We start from the raw sequence: 20973 nt of genomic DNA, 5'->3' as shown, positions 1-20973 counted from the left end.
AGCCTTCAGATGACTGCACTCTGGACCACATTTGGGAGACCCTGAGCCAGAACCTCTCATATTCCTGATCCATAGGAATTGCATGTGATAACGTGTTTATTTTTCCTTATCTGCTAAGTTTTGGGTAATGTGTTATGTGATTAAAAAAAAATACAATATACCTCTTCAAAACTGGAATACACCTCTGGAAAAATTAAGCGTTAGCATTGGCTTTGAGCAGTTCAGCCCTTCAGGCAAAATCATTCCCATTCTGAGATCAACTCATGAAGCTAACCTGTTGCCACTCAACAGTCACCTCAGCCTCCCTCATCCTGATTATCCACTCGCCAAACAACTTTTGGACTATAATTTCGCTCCCGGTATCTTCATTCCTAGGTGAGAATGAACTGACCATACAGACTTGGATCGTCTCTTGCAAGATTCTGTGATGATAGCTTTTCAGGGCGAGTTAAATGGTTTCTGATCATGATTTGGCTTCCCGTGGAGGCCTTCCTGTGCTGAGTATATGGACTTGGAGTACATCTGGTCCCTCTGATGATGGCTCCTCATGGCAAGCTAATAAGCCAGGATTGCAAGGTCTACTACTTTCTAGTTAGTACTGAGTCAGTCTCTCAGGGTAAGCATCCCCAGGACACTGATCAGAGAATAAGCATCTCCACCTTCAAACAGAAGCCTGGTCCTACATGTGGGGACTTGGTACATGAGAGCTAGGTCCTGTCCAGCTGCCCTGCCCATTGGTCTTCTTTGCGGCATTCACACCACCTTCCAGAGAGCAAGGAGCATTTACTGAGATGTGTAGTCAACAGATTTTCCTTACTGGGGAAGACTTAGAAATCCTGAAACTTGCAATGAGTCAATCACTTCTGTGATGCAGTTTCTGTTATCATACACCCCAATACCACTGTATTTAGTAGACACTCTGGAATACAGAGGTCCAAGAACAGCAAGATTCAATGGTGCCAACTCACCTCTACTACTTTCTCTGAATATTTTCTCTAGATAAGGAGCAAAGATGTTATTTGCTGGATGTTTTACGAGGGCAAAAGTTGATGATGTATAATTTACAAACCAGTGACATAGGAGTAGTAAAAAAATCCTGAAAGAGCTATAATAAAAGACCATGAGGATTAGGAAACTGTCCCAGTGATTCTTAGAGTGACAAAGATTGTGCTTAAATACCAAGTCTGGTATTATTACTACACAATAGTATGTCAATGTTTAAGGGTTCCAGTTGTTAGTAAATTACCCTTAAATTGCTATTTTATTATACCCTTGTTTTCGGTTTAATAACATTTACTATAAAAGGGTTTCTCACAAGTATATTTAGGCAATTTGTTCATGCGAGAAATGGCTGGAAATTAAGTGCACACACACAAGAAGTACTGTTTAAATAAATGCAATAAAAGGCAGGAATTCTAGTGGATCTTAAATGGTCAAATTCTCCTTGGAAGGATTTCTATTACACGTCATGTACTAAAGCTTTCTAAATGTAGTGCAACTCTGCACAACTTGGGGACAGATGGCCAGTGGTAATAACAGACACTACGCATTTGGTAGGAATGTGAGGTGACAGGGCACCTAAAAAGTCAGGGGGAAAAATGGCAAATCCCAACATGGCAACGGTGGGATTCTTGTGCTGGCACCTGCACTTGTCTATCGTCTCCTAAGGTGCCTACTTGAGCTAGAAATGACTGGACAAACACCCCCATAATTTGGTGGAGCCATATAAGACATGTGGATTAGACTAGCTGTTATGGGGGACTGGGACAGCATGCAGTTACTGAGCCCCTATAGCTGCAAGTGGTGCTTTGAGCAGACATAAAGGACTGGATAGATAGAAACCTTCTCCGTTTTCAAGGAGGGTGACTGCCAGCTTCCAAGGTGGCTCCCATGGACCCTTGCCTTTCAGTATTCACACCCTTGTGTATTCTCCTCCCACACTGAATCCAAACAGGTCTGTGTGACCAATAGAGTGTGGTAAGGTGTTCTGAGATTAGGTCATAGAAGGCATTGTAGCTTCCACCTCCTCTCTTGGCTCCCTCACTCTGCAGGAAGGTAGCTACATCAATTATGAAGACACTCAGGCAGCCCTGGGGGAGGCTTGTGTGGGAAGGAAATCGGACCTCCTGCTAACAGCCAGCACCAACTTGCCAGCCATGTGAGTGAGCTACCTTGGAAATGGATTCTCCAGTTCTAGTCAATACCTTGACTGCAACCATGCAAGAGACCTTAAGCCAGAACTACCCAGCAAGGTTGTCCCAAATTTCTGACCCTCAGAAAACTGTGAGGGGAAGATGATGTGAAGCTCTTAAGTTTTGGGGTGATTTGTTACACAGCAATAGTTGATGAATATAGCTTACTAGTTAACTAATCAGAGCTTCATGTTATTTGGTAAAAAAACAAAAATGCTACTGCCCCAGGGCTCCTGGGTGGCTCAGTTGGTTAAGCGTCCAACTTCAGCTCAGGTCATAATCTCACAGTTTGTGAGTTCGAGCCCCGCATCGGGCTCTGTGCTGACAGCTTGGAGCCTGGAGCCTGCTTCGAATTCTGTCTCCCTCTCTCTCTGCTCCTCCCCCACTCATGCTCTGTTTCTCTCTCTCCTTCAAAAATAAATAAAAACATTAAAAAAAAATTTTTTTTAATGCTACTGCCCCTTGAATTCACTAGAAAAGAAAGGAATCTATGTAGTAGACTGCATAGCCCATTATAACCATTAGAGCTTTCTCTGGGACCATGAGGGTCATTAGCTGTTGGTCATTCACTGACTATCCTCAAAGGGTACCTGTGACTTGAACAGACACCTACAATATCCACTTACCACTCCCAAGTGATCTGGTCATTCTTCCATGAGGTCTCCTTTGCTCCTGAAGGACCCAGACCAGTAGTCAACTAGTCCTGAGATCTTGGCCAAGAGCTCAAGTTAGGGCTGGGATTCACATTCAGGTTTCTGACCTCCTCCTGGCCATGGCTAACTTTTGCAGGTCTAAGGCTGCCCATTCCCAGTGGGCACATAAAACTGGCCAGCTCCCCTGACCACCTGCCTCAGTTTTGACCTCATGTCTGTACAGACGACTCCCACATTTGTATCTCTGGCCCAGGTCTCATCTTGGATGCACATTCAGTTGCATCTTCTACACGTCCACTTGGATGATCTCAAAGTTACTCTGTCCAAAACTGAGTTCCCCCTCTTGCTGTCACTAGATCTGCTCCTTCGGTCCTCTGTTCTATCTCAGCAATGGCTCGTCTATCTTTCCAGTAGCTCAGGTTGAAACCTTCGAGCATCATGGACTGACTACTCCTCTTATATCCCATGTTTAATCTGTTAGCAACTCTGTGTGCTGAATCTTTAAAACATACTCAGATTCTAACCACCTCTCACCACGCTTCTGCATTCCATCCACCTCCTGCCCCACAAACAACATAACGAACAGAATCATCTTTTTATACTGGAAGATAGGTCATGTCACTTCTCTGATCAAACATTCCAACGGTTTCTCATCTCTGAGCAAAAGCCATACAATAATGTATTAGGTCCTCTATGATGGAACCTCATTCCCCACTACTGGTCCCTCGTTCTTTTCAGTCCATTTGGATTCCTTGTTGTTTCTTTCACATGCCAGATATGTGCTACCCCTCAACCTTTGCATTTGCTGTTTCTTCTGCCTGGAATGCTTTTTCCCCTACCCAGATCCACATCCAGCCCCTCTCAGTTATGTCTTTGCTTAAATGTTGCCTTCTGAGTGAGAACTTCTCTGTCCACAGTATTTTAAATTGCCCATATTACTCCCTCACCTTACACTTCCTTATCCACCGTGCCTTGCTTTATTTTTCTCCACAGCATTTACCATGTGACCTGTTGTGTATCACACCTATTTTCTGTACTTCTCCACTAGACAATAGCTCTATGTGGGTAGTAATGTTGTGCCCATTTTCCCATGCATTGTCATTTCTTTATCAATCGCATTTTTAAATGGCTACGTAAAGTTGTTCCCAGGCATTTTGTTTGAGAGTGGTTTGTTAGACTTTGGGATTTCTTACTCAAATCTTAGGCACTTCCTAGAAATTTCTTTTAAATGAAGAATCGGTGACCTGCAAACTATTGTAGGTGTCCCGGGTCACCCCGAAACAGTTCAGTCACCTCTTTCTAGTTGGACTGTGCAGAATTCTGATTACTTTTAGCTTTAGTGTCAAATAAAAACAGGAACGTGTAAAAGAGGAAAATAAAATGACTAACTTAATTTTCAAAATCTTTACTACATTCCCCTCTCAGTATTGTTAGGATGGAAAATTTCCCCACGTGCTGGAAAACAAAAGCATAATGGGTGATTTTCTTGATTGTAACTGACACCAATTAAAGTAATCTTCATGATAAAGATTCATTAGGCTGAGGCAGCAGAATTAGATGTATTTAATATGACTCTCTTGCAAACATCTGTTGAAGAAAGAAAGAAAACCAATGCCAATAGGGCTGTGTTAAAACTATTGTAACATCCAAATTTTTTGGCCGTAAGTAATTATGTTCTAATAAAACCTCACAGGAATGGGTCTCCTAAGAGTCATATAAATTAGAGATGAAGAAAATGTTACCTTACTCTTGACAAATGCAAGACAAATCCTTACAAACCACATTCAGATAGTTTTTTTTATACCAAAAACCTCTCAGAGGAGAGGCCATAAATGTTCCCAAAGCAGGAAGTTTTCCCACTCACTAAACTTCAGTGCCGTTCTCGCACTCCCAGACCACCACTGACAAAACCCCACACACCACAGAATGACTCTCCATTAGTATTTCAGAATAATGAATTGGCAATCCTCATGCTGACCTTGCAAAGGAGGAAAACATGCTTTGTCCAAGAACACTCAGATTCGGGCCTTATTCCATGAGCAGCTCTACAAATGAGAACTTTGAAAGAAGCACACTGTTGCCCAGGTAGCCTACCTGCCATCGTATTTATTAGTGAAGAACTCCAGGCTAAAATCTTTGGCAATGGCCAGATGGAGTCCATAAGGAGTGTCCTGAGAGAAATATACACAGGTCAAATCTCAAAGGAATAGTTCATGCTTGATCCAACAGACCAAACTGAACAACAGCCACTTCCCACAATAGGTTTACAAACCTGGGAAGGGCCGATTCACCTGTGACAACAGGGGGCCATTCTGTGTCTTTAAATGAGTCTGGGCTGTTAAGTCTCACACTTTCTAAAATAATGTGGAAGTTGCTCAGCAACTTACAGGCAAAATTTCCCATCCTGAGAGATGGGAATCCAAAGTGTAAGTGTGAATGTAAGAGCCCTGTGATGTGTGTAAATACTGTCACCAAGGAACAGCACATATACATCCCCAAAATAGACGTGCCAGAAAAGTTGACTGTAAAATTCATGCATCACTCATTTAGGTATGAAATCTGAAATACATTTAAAAGTTATTCTAGGGGAGGAGAGAATGGACAATTTTGTGGAGGGAGGATATTCAAATCCATGGTCACAAATTAACTGTTACTGTATTTGAAAAGAAGGGCCTAATCAACTGTGTAAGGATTGAGTTGGGTAAGCAACCCCCAAAACGTTTCCAATCCTGCTTGCTTTTCCTGATTAGGTATAGCCCTGTAGAGGGAGTGAGAGGCACACCTCTCCTTCTGGTTCTCTTGAGCTATTAGCCAACTCCAGGAATTTATGCAAAGGCAAGCAGAAAAGGCAGTTTATTTTCTTTCACCTGTTCTTTGTGCATCAAACTCATTTTCAGGTAAGTAGGTCTGTTGATGTGCTCAGAATAAGGTTGTTTTGGTTTTCTTGAGAAGGGGAGCTACTTTTTAATTCCTAAAGTCCTCTGTTAAGAAGGAAGAAAGGCAGGAAGGACAATAGAAAAGGATGAAGTTCTGTAATCAGAAATGAGAATGGCCAAGGCTGTTTCTGTCCTTTTGGGCTATTCCCTCCTTCTGGGCATCCCACCTTGAAATTAAAGAGACCCAGAGGTCAGTGGCTGGACCAGAATCAGGGCACTAACCAGATGAGGACGCTTTGCTTTAGCAGACTTTGTGGGAAAGTTGCAGAAGGAGACAAGAGCTCACAGCCCACATTATAGACTACAGACAAAGCTTCTCGTGCATCCTTTCTTTGCCTCAAACATACCGTCTAGAATTCTAAACCAAAAGAGGACCCAAAAACAGCAAGAGGACTTATATAACACTGGTCCAGTGCTGGGAGTGACAGCAGTGGCCCATTTTATTTTTTAAAAAAAACCTTTTTTAATGTTTATTTATTTTTGACTGAGAGAGAGAGAGAGAGAGAGCGCACGCGGATGAGCGGGGGAGGGGCAGAGAGAGAGGAAAACACAGAATCTGAAGCAGGCTCTAGGCTCTGAGCTGTCAGCACAGAGCCCAACGCTGGGCTCGAACTCACAGACTGCGAGATCATGACCTGAGCTGAAGTCGGACATTCAACCAACTGAGCCACCCAGGCACGCTCCATTTTGTTTTAATCTAGCTTTACACCACCACCTTTAAGGGGAGATGTATTTATTAAGCTGTTGGGTCTTTATCTTTAGTCCCTATTATTGTTGATGGCCCAGTGTTAGGGTCTGTCCTCCTTAATGGGGTGTGTGGGGTCAGAGATAGCCATGGGAAAAGTTTTGTACCCCACAGAAATGTCCACAATACAAAAAAATTGGAGAGAGTCAGACCAGAGAGGTAGAAAAAATACTTTAAGAAGGCCTCCATTTATAGAACCAACCAGCAACTCTGTAAGGAATAGAATCCATTTTCTAAAATAACCCCCAGAACCTCCAGCAGACCTCCAATCAGCATCCAACACATTATTTACTGGAAAAAACACAAAAAGCTTAATCGATTATCACTACACCAATGGAGACAACTTGTGGCAATTCAAATCTTAAAAGATTTATCATCAAATATTTTCTGCTGTAGATATGCCCTGCATACATCCAAACCCTTCCCCTCGTCCTCCCCATCCTCATCCATGACGTGGCTTAAGAATCTGCCTCCTCCCTGTTGATCTGCTCTAGCCCTCACTGCCTCTCTACCACACAGACCAGCTCAATGATGTACATGCTGTGTGACTCTCTCCTGAATGAAGACTGCTGGCTCCCTGAGGGCTGGGACAGTGCCTCCCATTTATGTGTCTCTTAATGCTTGTCTAGGTCAGTGCTGATCACGCAGGCTTGCTGGACCACACTGGACAAAAGATACATGTGTTTTTCACATCCAAGTACTAACTAGGCCCGACCCTGCTTAGCTTCCAAGATCAGAAGAGATCGGGCACGTTCAGGGTGGTATGGCCGTAGACACATGTGCTTTTCTATCATAACCGCTGACACAGCAGATCTGTTCCTTCCCAGCTTTGTCTGTCTCTGGTTAGGGTGGTAAGTGTCAACAGCAGAAACCTTCAGGCTAGGGCAGAATAGTGAGGGGACACTGGGCTCTAGCAGAAGGGGAGCTCTGGCCTCCCTTCAGGGGTGGATGCCACTCGTGTCTTCACATTAGCTCCTCCCGAGGTCCTCCTGAGGTTCAGTCAGCTCTCAAAGAGCCATCTCCCACCAACCTACACACACACACACACACACACACACACACACACGTGGAAGCCGAGCTGTCTGGAGACTCAGACCCCAAGACATAGGTTACAAGTACCTAAGATATGCTCAGTTGTCTTGGGTGTCCTTTCTGAGGTATTCACTTCCAAAAACTGTAGGAGCATTAGGTGCTCTAAGTGACTTGAGGAAAAGAAAGATAAGAAAGCATAGCGACTGAGAGCATAGATTCTAGCTGTGTTGTCTGGGCTTGAATCTTGAATTCCAACCATCCATTTGGGTAGCAGTGTGACCTTGGGCAATTCACTTAACTGCTCTACACACTTCGGTTTCCTCATTTGGAAAATGGGATACCTCATAGGACTGTTAAGATGTTTGAATTATTTAACCTGTGTGAAGCAAGGGACCACTGTTTGGCCCATAGTGAATGCTATAAAATTGTTAATGATGGTTACCATCATAGAAGGGACCAGGGCAATGCTCCATGGGATCCTCTCCTGCAGGCTGAGGAAGGGGAGGAGGAGAGGCTAGGAGAGCCAAAAAGGCCTAAGACACAGGTTCTTAGAGTATCGTACCACCCCCAGTCCCCGCCCCCCCGCCCCCGCCAGGCCTCCCCACACACACCTGGGAACCTGTTAGAAATGCAAAATCTGGATCCCCATCATAGATCTACTAAATCAGAAACTCTGTTTAAAAACCCCTTCAGGTGATTTGAATCCAGGCTTAAGTTTGAGAACCACTGGTCAAAGGAACTAAGAGAAAAATCAAGGCCTCCAATTTCTAGCATAGGCATGGTCAGCAGGTTAAGGCTGATGTGAAACCAGGTAGGAAAAATAATATCCTACCAGGAGAAGGGCTAAGAGGAATCAACTCAATCGGTGGCAGGGACCTATTTTTAAGAGGAAGTTGTTGGAGTTTTAAGAAAGTTATCAACAAATAAGCAAGCAAAACGTCATAATGTTTCTAGGAGAGGGATGATCTCTCAACTGTTGCGGTTACAGCAACCTAGCTAGTAAAAAGGAGTGACGGCACCTTCAAAGGCTCAACAGAGAGGCCTTGATCCAGCCCACTTGGGTTTCAGAATGCTGTTAGAACCATTAACAAAGTCTGACCAGGCCTGGGGGTGGCTCATGATAAAATGTACGTGAGAATTTCTGTTCTAAAGTATCTTGACCGTAGAACCACACCGTCGCAAACCATTCCCACATTGCCCCCACCCCGGAGTTCTGCGCTGCTCTGAGAAGGATGGAGGTGGGTGTGCAGTTGGCCCAGAAGAGCCTAGACCACGCAGTTAGACCATTACCTCTAGACGGTTGCTCCGGAGAGCCGTCAGGTAAAGAAGTATCAACTCACGGGTCCGATGATGAACCACGAGACACGCAGCAACAGGAGCAAAATTCTCTCGATTAGAGGACCGTAAGATTTTGCTGAGTTTGGGGGAGAGGGCACAGACGCTGTATAGGTTATATGGAGCTGAACACATTACAGTTGAACCAGATGGTAGATGAAAAGCTGAGTTGATGGAATTATCACATAAGGGATTGCTCCATCTCCTCCCTCCCCACTTTATCCTCCTCCTTTTCTCCCCTCCTCTGGTGTCCACTGGGCACAGCTCATCATTATTGAGTGTCCAGCTGGGTATTGTGATGTCAGAGGCATCGCCCACAGCGGACGATGCTGGAGGAGAGACTAGAGGCCCAGCCATGTTTGGGGACACATGGCCTGACTGGAGCTCCTGTGATACCATGTGGCACCCGCTCCCTCCATTTACTGCTAACATCTCACACCTCATACATCTCTGGAATCCTTTATCCTCCCCTCCCAAAACCAATATTGTGCTTCAGGGAAACTGAGGCACAGAGAAGCTCACACAAGGTCATGCAGCAACACTCTGGTATGCCCATGAACAGTGCCAGAGTTTCCTGACCACTCATCCACACCAGTCCAGGGGCCCCGGCAGCCTTTTATAGAAAGTTTCCACACACCTTCTATTCCTAACCTTGATCACAAGCATCGCCGGTCCACATGCTTTGGAAGCACCAGCAGACTCTCTGTGTCACAGACTTAGTAACGCGCCCCATTTAGGACCATGAGCACAACTTGTTTGCACTGGACGCGGAGTTCTAGATATTCTTCTTGGGCTGCATTTTTGTTTTTATTTCAAACACAGCCAACTAATCAGGGCTTTCTACATCAAAAAAAGCCAATTTTGATTCTCCACAAAAAATCAGCAGCTTACCACACACACCCTTTCCAGGTCATCCCCGAGATGCCAAGGGCATCAAGGGTCTGCGATTTGGGGTAGGAAGAACACTTTGTTCCCAGCTGCCCATGGTGGGGAGCAGTACCCATCTTTTTTGGTTTTTATTTTGCAGGCTGATATTAATAGTAACAGGACATGAAAGATAACCTAATAAATAGAGATTATATATATATTTACACGGATATATATCAGAATGTCTTGACCTTGAGATCAAAAACGGGGTAGGGCCTTTGGAAGAGATTAATGCAAGCCCCTCAGAAGAAGATCTGAAGGTGAAGGTGCAGAGCAGATAAATAACCTTTAGCACATGGCTTGCTCCACTAATCACTGAACAGAGTCCAGTACCTAAATAAAGCCCCAGAAAACCTACACATGGCAAGAACTGACTCACTAATAAAACAACTGATGGGCCAACATAGGGAGTGCTCACCGCCAGTAAGGTGACTTGGTTTCTCAACACGAAAGAAGTACATTTCAACTGTGTAGTAAATAAAATAAAAGTTCATTGTAAAAGAGCCCCGACTGTCCCCCATGTGATCCGCCTTTGCTGCCTCCTCATGTGACTGGCCTCCCAATTTAGAGCGTAACCAACTCCCAGTGACCTGTAATAACACCATTCCCAAATTAGAGCTCTCAATTTGACTTGGCCTCGGTCCCTCCCTCAAAGCAAAATAAAGCATCCGTTTTCTTTTTTTCACATTCATAATACTCTTCTTTTTGAGTTGCCAACTCAAACCCTGCTCCAGTCAGATTGAGCCCTTCCTCTAGTTTTTTTTTTTTTTTTCTGGTTAGCCAAAGAGCCCGATGGAAAAACACCAAGAGACAAAAACAAAAACAAAATCAGACAAAAATTCCAAGTAAGTGACATTCAGCTGGAAAAGCTATGATTCACATGCAAATAAAAAATCTCCCTGAATTCACTGTTATATGACGCAAGCCTCTGGCTTCGACATAAAAAGGGCAGAATGAAATCACCCACAATTAAACTCACTCTGGAATACTGGAATTCTCTGGCTAGGCCTCCCCAACTAATGATAAGAAAACCCCCAACTGTGACAGAATGAAGCTAATTGTGTTGGATCCCAGGGCATCCCCACCTCAGCTGACACTCATTCCTGAACATTCCCCAAGCCAGCATTCTCCACCTTCCCTCACCCCCTGACCTGGACTCAGCATAGCCTACAGGGAGATGGGGCTCAGACGGGTCTCCCAGGGGAAGCCCTCCTTTCTGGGCAGACCGAGGGGATTGTGCTGAGAACTGTGGACCTCACCTCCCACCCCCAACCATCACACTTCCCCTTTTTCTCCTCAGGGGAAAGTTGGTCAGATACCACTTTTTTTTCCAGATGGTTCCCTTAGGATGTGCACTCCATATGCCTGAGAATCACAGAATTCTGGAGATTGGAAGGGCCCTCAAAGATTCCCTTTCCTTTACTATTTGTGGGGGTCCCACCCCATGATTCTTCTGTGATGCTCACCAAGGCTGAGCTCCTTCCTAGCCATGGGGAGCCCACTTTTACCATCAAAGGGGCTAGGATTATTAAAGCCATAATTGGCCTCTCTGCAACTTCTTCCCCTTCAACAAAGGTCAATTTTTCTGAAACCCACAAAGAAGAAATCTAGAGATACTTGTACACCCATTCATAGCAGCCTTATTCACAATAACCAAAAGCAACCCAAATGTCCACCAACAGATGAACGGATAAACAAAGTCTGGTATATACATACAATGGAATACTATTCAGCCTTTAAAAGGAGCGAAATTCTGATACATGCTGCAACATGGATAAAAACTGAAAACATTAAGTGAAATAAAGGAAGCCAGGCACTAAAGAACAAACAGCATATGATTCCTCTTATAGGAGTACCTAGAGTAGGCAAATTCAGAGAGACAAAAAGTAGAATCGTGGTCACCTGGGGCTGAGGGGAGGGGGGGCAGCTATTGTTTAATGTGTGAAGAGTTTCTGTTTGGGATGATGAAAAGGTTTTGGAAATGCAGAGCGGTGAAAGTAGCACCACACGGGGCATATAATTAGTATAACAGGACTGTACATTTAAAAATGATCAAACAGCAAACGTTATGTACATTTTATTGCAATTAAAATTAAAAAAAAAATCTATTCCCCCTTTCACAGGATAGCTATCTCCCTAAATTTTCTTTTTCAACCACAAAATCCCCCGTTCCTTCTAATAATCTTTAGATAATATGATTTCTATGAGCAAAGTCCAGACCCTTACAGCTTCCTGGCCACACTCCTCTGGGTTTACTCGGTATCTCTCTGAAAACCTGGCATCCAGAACTGAACAGCAGACTGTGCAAGCCCCTTGCTGCCCAGGGTCTCCCTCTGAGGTACCCTGCTTAACCCCCAAACGAAAGCTTCACAGGGTGAGCCTCCTGACGGCCTATTTTGGCTAGCTGGGCAAAAAGGGCCAGGTTCAAAAACCTTCCATATTCCACCCCCACCCCCTACTGCCTCCCCAGGCCCAGATCCACCTCCCAGACAGCTGTGGGCAGCTGCAGCTGAGAACTGAAACCATCCGAGGCAACTAGAGGGGGGCGTGGAGTGGGGCTGAGTCTCAGCTGAGCACACTCCGGCCTTTCCACAGATTTCCCTCGTTTCCCGTAGGTGTTTGGCAAATGGAGACAGGGTGGGCCCGGGAGGCGTCTCTCTCCAGGCACTCGGGGACATCTCTTAGCAGCCACCCACCACCAGGCTGTAGCCACCATCATGGTGTTCAAACATGCGGGCTGAACCAGTCTCGCTGGGCTCGGTACACTGGCCCCTCTGGGTTCTTCTGGGAAAGCTTTGAAAGTTTGAGGTGGGAAAGCTCCCTTTTGCATTTTAAAGTATGTTGAAACTGAGCAGCCTGGGTGTTGGTCTGATTCCACAAGTGAGTAATCCATTTCCTGAAAGTAAACTGCTCACCCTTTGGAAGTGGACCAGCGATTTGGGGGTGCCGTCTGAAGTGTCGCTAACTGGGTAAATATTTACAGACACAAGCCATGGAGCTTTTCTAGGAATGTCAGTTAATTTGCTAAATTAATGACCCTTAAGGTGGAACCCTTAAAAAAAGGTTAATTCATCTCTAACGGGTGAATAATTTACGCCTGGGACAAGGTATTGGTTGGGGTGGGGGTGGGGTGGGGTATGCTTGTCTGACTGGTTAGAATAACCACATATAAATTAAAACCAGGCCTGACTTAAAATCTCTATCTTCTGACTTTTTTTTGACTCCTGATTTTCTATTAATATCTGAGCCAACGATGGGTTGACTTTGGAAAACTCTTTTCTTTGCCAATATTTTGCCTGGAGTTTGAAATGACAAGATTTTAAACAATTCCTTTTTGGTAAGTCTACTGGCCTCGGGGATTCCATACAGAAGATCTAATGCATCCACCACTCACTAAAAGACTGTGCTCACCTGGCTGTACCTGAAGATTTGCTTCCCCAATTCTCCTGTGTGGGCAATTTTACACTTCAATCAGCTGGCTTGAAAGAGCCTTTTGCCTTGAATAATAAAAAGGTGATTTCTTTTTGGCTCAAACGATCACTTAAACAATCCTTTCAAAAACACTCCCAGGCCAACTTCTCATCCGCCTCCATAAGACAGGCAATCTGTAAGAAGTAATCTAAATTTTCTTTAAAAGTATGTAGCTAGATGAATGTTTTTGGAGCTCTGTTGGGAAGAAGATGAGTTTGTGTGTGTGGTGGGCTCCGAGGTATGAATAAATCAGTCTGAGAAGCAATTCTCAATCGCAGAATCATGGAAGTTTCTGAATCTGACAGAGAAGAGGTCATTCTGGATTCCCAGCCTCATGCTCAGCCTCCCTCCATCACTCTTCTGTCTCCAAACAAGCCCGTTTGTTGGAATCGCATGTGACTGATGGGCTCAGGCATCACCACTACCCATGTGGGTCTTCCCAAGCAGAAATGGGGGTTTCCCTGACTCCCTCTGAGCCCTGGCATGGTCCTGTGCCTCACACTCTGTCCTGTCGTACGATTACTTGTGCCTGGGTTTTAGACCAATCCTCTAAGACTTCCTGGAATCAGATGCCATCCACCTACCACTCCATCCCCCCCATCAGGGGTACCCAGAAAGGAAATGACTATGTGGGGTCATAGAGCCCGGGTGCCCCAGTCGGTTGAGCATCTGACTTCGGCTCAGGCCATCATCTTGCAGTCCGTGGGTTCGAGCCCCATGTCGGGCTCTGTGCTGACAGCTCAGAGCCTGGAGCCTGCTTCAGAGTCTGTGTCTCCCTCTCTGCCCCTCCCTCGCTCTCTCTCAAAAAGAAACATTAAAAAACTAAAAGAAAGAAATGACTATGTGACTCTGAGAGAGGACAGCTGTCCCTCAGTGTCCTGGAGCCTAAGCCCATGAGGGCCAGAGCATCAGTGAACACTTCCGTCCCTCGAGAGCCAGGCAGGGTGCTGGCTGGGTATACAGTTTCCCCAAGAGGGCCCACCTCTGACAGCAGCATATGGAAGAAAATAATGTGCCAGCTGTGGAGAACCTGGGGTTGGTTATCCAGGTAGCCAGCAATGCTGAAAACAAGGGTTTTTCCTTGTTCGTTCATTTCCTTCCTTCCCAGCAGGCCCACATATGAGGTAGCAGAGTGCTTCACACAAGTCAGTGAATGCCTGAAGAACAAGGCTGGCCTATATTGTTAGTAGAGTGGGAATTCGGTCTTAGTCTATTTCCTTTTATGCTTTCATCTGGCACATGTTCATTCTCCATTGCATTATCTTTTTTATTTATCTTTTTAAGAAGGCAGCCACAGCCAGCATACGGGCCCATCTTGGGAACTCGATTACGTGCTGAGAAACTCCATCTTAAATACTTGCGGGAACGAAAGTAAATGCTTCAAATATAACTATGATTAGTAAGTATTAATGTCAACAGGGTTACCAGGAATCAGGGAATGTCAGACTCACGAGCCGAGCCTTCAGTGGGATGTGTGCTGGTTAAGTCAGGGACCCGGATATGGTGTGTGTGTCACTGGCAATTGTTGCCAGCAGCACTCAACAGCCCCCTAGAAACCACCTTATTTTAGGGTGCAGCCTGACCAGCTCATCTGTGTTCTTGGTTCTTCTTACAAATGAATCGAAACCTAGATGGACATTAGGAAAATAACAATAGTTTAAGAGCAAATCCCAGCATGTCTCCAGAGCAACAGAGAATCAAATTCTGAAAGCAAATAAGATGTTGCTTTATTCTTCTGTCTCTGGCTCTGCTGGCCGGGTGTGAGTGAATTGGGTGTGTCGGGTGAGGGGAGAAGAGTCTCCGGAACATACCATTATGATTATCTAACAATAACAACAGTCTCACTGGCAATGTCAACTGAAAAGATTAAAAGCGCGAGGTTTCTTCTACTCTACATGGCAACCAGCTTCTGAAAAAAAAAAAGTAGAAATATGAACTGCTTTGTTAGGTCTCAGTGATGCTGGCTACTTTAAGGATTTTCAGCCCTTAGCATTATAAACTGAAGAATGCGCTGTTTCGAAACAGAGACTTCTGGATCTTATTTTAACTAAAGTTACTTTTCAATTTTTAGAAAAGGATAGTTAACAAATGTGGCTAAATTTAAGTAACTTTAGTTAGTTCTCCCTTAAAACAACCATGTCATAAAGTAATCAGACACTAAAAAGGCCTCAATACCCACATTACAACCCTACACATTATCTCTGTTCACAGTCCAGAGACATACACAATCCAAGTCTCAGTCACAGTCCTGAAAATGACACCACATTGGCAAGATGCAACTCTACAGCAGATGCACTAAAAAAAGTGAGTGGCAGCTACTAAGGCCCAATTTGCCATGCATTGTCTTATTAATTTTTATTTTCTGAGAAGTAATTTTTTTTCCAAACAGTAAATGTGGCGGTTGTATTAAGACCAACACGGGTTACTGTTCATTCCAATAGTTCTTGTCCTACAACCACATGAAGCCTAAGAAAAGACGGCCGTGGGGGGCGCCTGAGTGGCTCAGTCCAGTTAAGCTGACTTGGGCTCAGGTCATGATCTCACAGTTCTTGAGTTCCAGCCCCGCGTCGGGCTCTGCGCTGACAGCTCAGAGCCTGGAGCCTGCTTCGGATCCTGTGTCTCCCTCTCTCTCTGCCCCTCCCCTGCTTGCGTGCGCTCTCACTCTCCCAAAAACAAACATTAAACAATTTTTTTTTTAAAAACATTGTTGTGTGAAGAAAGACACAGTGACCTCAGACACGTGTGTGAGATCTCCCAACAGATACAGCAATCAATGGTGGTAGAGTACTGGCATTTGCCATCTGTGATCAGAGGATAAGGAGTGTCGCCCCAGTGGGACTTTGAACACACATGTTCCGTTTTCTCTGGACACACATGCACCTGTCCTCCCATCACCACCACCATTTTGCCTCCAAGTCCTCCAGGTCATCATCCCCTCCTGTCTTCTCCAGCCAAATCTTGAAGGCTGTCACACAGAAGTACTTCCCTTCGGACATTCTGAAAGCTTGGTCTGGTAAGGACAAGCAATGGAAGAGTTACTGTGTAGAATCGAGCAAGGCAAAAACGGTCTCTCAAGTGCAGACAGGACCTCAGGGACATAGCACTGGGTTCGAAGTCTGGAATGGAATCTCCTGTACCTCAGTTTCCTCATAAGAAAAAAAATAAATTATAATACCTTCCATCACCAGCCACTTCCAAAGAATGACCAGGAAAACAATGGCTTGTGCATCTAAAGACTCAGCACTACTGTAATGCTAAGGAAGTCACTTTGAATGTCCTTGTCTAAAGATCTTTACTCCTATAGGCTACAACCCCCACTCATGCCCACGCCGTGGGGGCATCCTCTGAAATCCAGTCTTTGCCTAGAATCTTGCATCATCTGGAAAGGGAAGAGAGTTGAAACATTCTTGGTTGCAGATTGGTATTTTTAGCACTTTTTGAAAAGATTAGACTGTTTTTCATATAACTCGTTTCTCATAATATTAGCACTTGTGTTTTAAGAGCACGGAGCAGGGAGCTATTGTTAGAGAAGACAGGATCAGAATAAAGTAGCTGAGTTATCAGCTATATTGCTCATTCTTTTCTTTTGCTGAAAATATCTCCTCAATGTCTACTTTCCAATTAGCAGCTCCAAAATATTCCTGATCCAAAGGACTGTAGATACGTAAGAATCACCAAAAACCAACTTTAGATATTTGACCTTCTATCCCAGTCTCCAAAAGTGATGGGAAACTGGCTCATCTGTGTTTCCACAAAGGCCTACCGGTCCGTCAGACATAAAATTCAAACTCAAGTCAATAAAAAATAAGCACTTGAAATATCTTCCTTACTTCCCCCACTTCTTCCTGCTATCTATTTCTTGGCTATTTTACTACTTTTAAGTCTTACATAGCACAAAGAAAAGGGGAATGTTACTTGAAAGAAGTTTGGGGACAAGGTTGGGTCAAGCAGAGGGTAAATTAAAAGGTTGGGATTATTCAGGGTTTCAATTTTCTATGCTCTCTCAGACCACATGCGCGCATGTGTGTGTGGTGTCTATATATATACATGCACGCATACGACACACACACGCACGCACACACACACACATATACCCACAATTATAGACGGGTAGGTCGACAGAGAGACAAAATGAATGGGCGAGAATTGGCTGCAGGTCATTGGAGACTTTTTAAAAAGCATTCAGATGCTAGTATAAACCCCAGGAGACTAATTCAGCAGACAAAAATGCCCTTTTAACCAAATAGTTCCAACTTATGAGAGAATTTCCTCCTTTCGCCAAAGCCAAATATTTTACTGTGCGTTAAAAGACTAATTAAAACAATATTGTGGTATTCCAGCATGCGTGGGTTATGAAGAGAAACCTTCACTTCATGAGCAAACACTGAATCTCTGGTGAGGGTTAGGCAGGAGTTGTGGAGACTTGCTCTGTTTCATTAATATTCACATATCTACTTGGTAAGAACTGTAGCTTGGAACTATGATTTCCATTACAAAGCCCCTGAAATGCCAGGAATGAGTCATGGCATTGTGCCTGGGCACTGCGCTGATTTTCTCCATTAACCAGGCGTACATACTGACAACTTCCAGGAGAAAAGCTGAATGAGTCAGTTTCAGGAATAAACCGCATTAGAATACTATGTGCGAGGAGGAGTTAGGGTAATAGGAATTGGGTGTTTGTGTGTGTGTGTGTGTGTGTGTGTGTGTGTTATTGTTTTGTTCTCCTTAAATAGAAACATTCATAAAATTCATTTCTCCAAAGAGCAAAAAGCATAGATCCATCCAATTATTAGGCTTCTAACACCATGACCAGATTGGTGGCTCAACCACCGCACAGTGTGGTAACACTGCTAGCTAGGATCAATCACAGCTTTTCAAGGACAATGCCACAGCCACTTGAACACATGGGGCGCTACCTTTGGACCACTTCCAAGCATCTTCTCTTGTCCTGACTGTCTCTTCTTCAGGTGTCTTCCCCTAGCCGACTTCCATAGTGAAATGGGAGTCACAAGGAGACAACAACAAAGGGAGGGAAAGGCGTGGCTAGAATTCAGGCAGAGCAAGTGTGTGTTTCACATGCAGCTGCAACAACCCTAACTGTCCAAATGGATCGCTGGCTTCGGCAGGGAGCGGAATGCATTACGCAGGGCTCTACACTGAGAATGTGGGGACTCCCACATTCTGTCATGTTCCCTTGTGCCATTCTAGTTATGGAAATCGGACTCCAAATCTCTTTAGCCCTCTTCTTCCTTGAGAGTCGTTCCCATATTCAAGAGAGGAAGGCCTAGAACGCTGTCATCTATTAAAAAATATCTGAGTATATTTTGGGAAGTCTGGTAAGGGGAAATACTGAAAGCATCATTGGCTAACATCTCTTCTGATTTTATCTGAAGTTTCAAACCTGGATCATGAAATGACTTGAAAACGGAAGAATCACGATACATGGAGAAATCTGAATATGCCACAGGCACTTGCAAAGCCACACTGTGAAGTTAATTAGGGAGGGTGATTACGAGGAGCTGGCACACCTCTTTCCAGCACGAGCCTGCTGCGCTTCTCATTGGCTCCCCTGTTCAGGATTATACTCAGTTGTTCTACATTTTTCCTAGGACTGAGCCACAGGCTTGCCTTTTCTTTTTTTGGATTTGGCCTCCAATGTTTAGGCACGAGTCAGCACACACAGATGAATAGATGAACTGAGCTAATTTAAGGGAGCCCTCCCATGGAAGGATACTCTTTTAGCCCTCTATATTTAGTTAAGGTTTGTGCCTGTGCAAGATACTTACTAAAGGACTCAATTTTCTAAACCTTGCAAGCGAGGAATCTCTGCCATGAGATCTGCCTCCTAACAGGCTACTTGCTTGTTCACTGGGGTTCTAATGTCCTCATAGAAGCATTCAAACAGGCCAATTAAGGTGACCTCATTTAGATCATAGGGTGACTAGCCTCACTTTCATACATGCAGCAAGCATACACCGTGTTGGGATCCGGATTGGTGAATATCCCTTTCAGACAAAACTTGCTAAAACTTAATTTGATATGACAACTCCATTGAATTGCTACAGAAGCATTCATTTTGACTAAATCACAGAGTTCCGAAATTTTACATTTAGTAACAAACTAACGATCTGGAGCTTTCCACTGCGAAAGCATGGATTCTCGTGCTCTTACACTGTTGCTTAGTCAGACCTAACATGTGGCTAAGGAACAAGTTTAACGTCTAGCCCTCAAGCAAAAAAATTTCAGAAGACTCTGTGGCTTCCTGGCTATAAAATGAACTGCTTTCCATGGTAATGGATGCTCTACCTTCTTTTAAAATTCTCCCCATCCTGCTGATTTGAGTGTCATTTGGGGCATGGCTACTATCAACATTAAGGGATATACTGCACTGTCACGGTGACAAAAGTGTCAATGGATTTCCTCCTCGTGTTTTTGACATTTAAAGACTTCTGCAGAAAGGTAGACTCCATCTGTGTCCTCCTGCTGGCAGAGACTAAACACCTGTATGGTAGAAACCAAGCCAGGATCCGTTCAGTGTCAAGATGGGCCTTTGGAGAACAGAATCAATTACCCACTGCCTTCTTTTGTTTCTCAAATCCTTGGGCGTGCTGAAGAGGTCAAGTTTTAAACAAGCTGCTGTTGCGTTCTTACTTTTTTAGGCAACCTCATGCAGAAATGTGTATCTAAAAGCAACATAAAGGAGCAGCAAAACTCCTGCCCTTCTCTCCCTAAAAATGGAATACATTTACTTGGCAGCATCTTTGCTTCCACTGAATGTATTTACTTCTTAAATGAGACAAACCTCTTGCCAGGCTTCTCGCCCACTCTGCAGGGACATAGGCCTCCTTTGCATAACCTCTTCTTCCCATGGAGAAGAATGAGAACGCCATGCTTTAATCTTTTGGCATTTCTCGTTGGATGCAAGCGGGATCCTAAAAGGGAGTTAGGTCCCAGGAAGGAGAAGTGAATGAATTTTCTTCATTCCCTTCCCCCTTTAATTATGTGTGTCCCAGCATGGTTTTGTTTTTTTTGTTTTTTTTTTTTTTACGACTCATAGAGTAGGCTTCATGCTCAGATAGAGGCAGCAGATGCTTCAGAGAGCAGGGAAGAGTGGCCTCCAGAGTTATGGCTCAGAAAAAGAAACCAATCCAGATCCATGGGCTGAGGTTTGAAGTTTAAGACTAATGGCCGTGACTGTTTACACAGACAGAAGACAGTTATTTAAGGCTGAAATATGATCTACCTTTAGCTCAGCCAAAATGATGATCCAAGAGAAGCGTAACGCTATGTCTTCTTAGACTCCGCTGCCGAGGGGTCCTGCAGAGTGGCGGGGCTGTGGGGCTCCCTCCCAGGGTCTGCAGCGCCCCTGACCCTCACCTCGGAACCCAAGGCCCAGGGTCCCATGGCAGACCCCCTACCCCCGATGATGCCTGGGCATCCTGACAGCAGGTGGGGATTCAGTAGACTTCCAGAATGTTCCTTCTAAGCAGACTGAGGGGGTAAATGAAACCAGTCCAAACCTCAAGTGCTAAAAGCAGCAGGCAGCCTGCTTTGCTGACACTGTCACAGAACCCCTGGTCTAGAACAAGGCAGCCATTATTTTTTCACTGATCCTGAGAGAGCTTCTACTGCCTGTATTGTTTTCTAACTTTGGAAGCACCAAATAAGGACGACTTTTGGTT

At 44.5% G+C, this 20973-nt stretch overlaps 1 protein-coding gene across 6 annotated transcripts in view; it reads right to left on the bottom strand.

Annotated features, from left to right (window-relative positions):
• Window positions 1–20973, bottom strand: part of SAMD4A (sterile alpha motif domain containing 4A) — a 214267-nt gene that overhangs the window by 93532 nt on the left and 99762 nt on the right. For 2 of the 6 annotated variants that reach the window (XM_058740669.1, XM_058740672.1), the window contains exon 1: window positions 8899–9307. The exons of 3 other annotated variants lie outside the window; for them this stretch is intronic. In XM_058740669.1, coding sequence (XP_058596652.1) covers window positions 8899–9292 — 394 coding nt within the window. In that variant the 5' untranslated portion in view covers window positions 9293–9307. Of the gene's footprint in view, window positions 1–8848; window positions 9308–20973 lie in introns of those variants that run through there. One more of the 6 variants, XM_058740674.1, reaches the window with a different exon arrangement.

The sequence above is a fragment of the Neofelis nebulosa genome, chromosome 7 (genome assembly GCF_028018385.1).
Source record: "Neofelis nebulosa isolate mNeoNeb1 chromosome 7, mNeoNeb1.pri, whole genome shotgun sequence".
Lineage (NCBI taxonomy): Eukaryota > Metazoa > Chordata > Mammalia > Carnivora > Felidae > Neofelis > Neofelis nebulosa.
The sequence above is the reverse complement of the archived record's forward strand: the minus strand, read 5'-3'. Positions and strand labels throughout refer to the sequence as shown.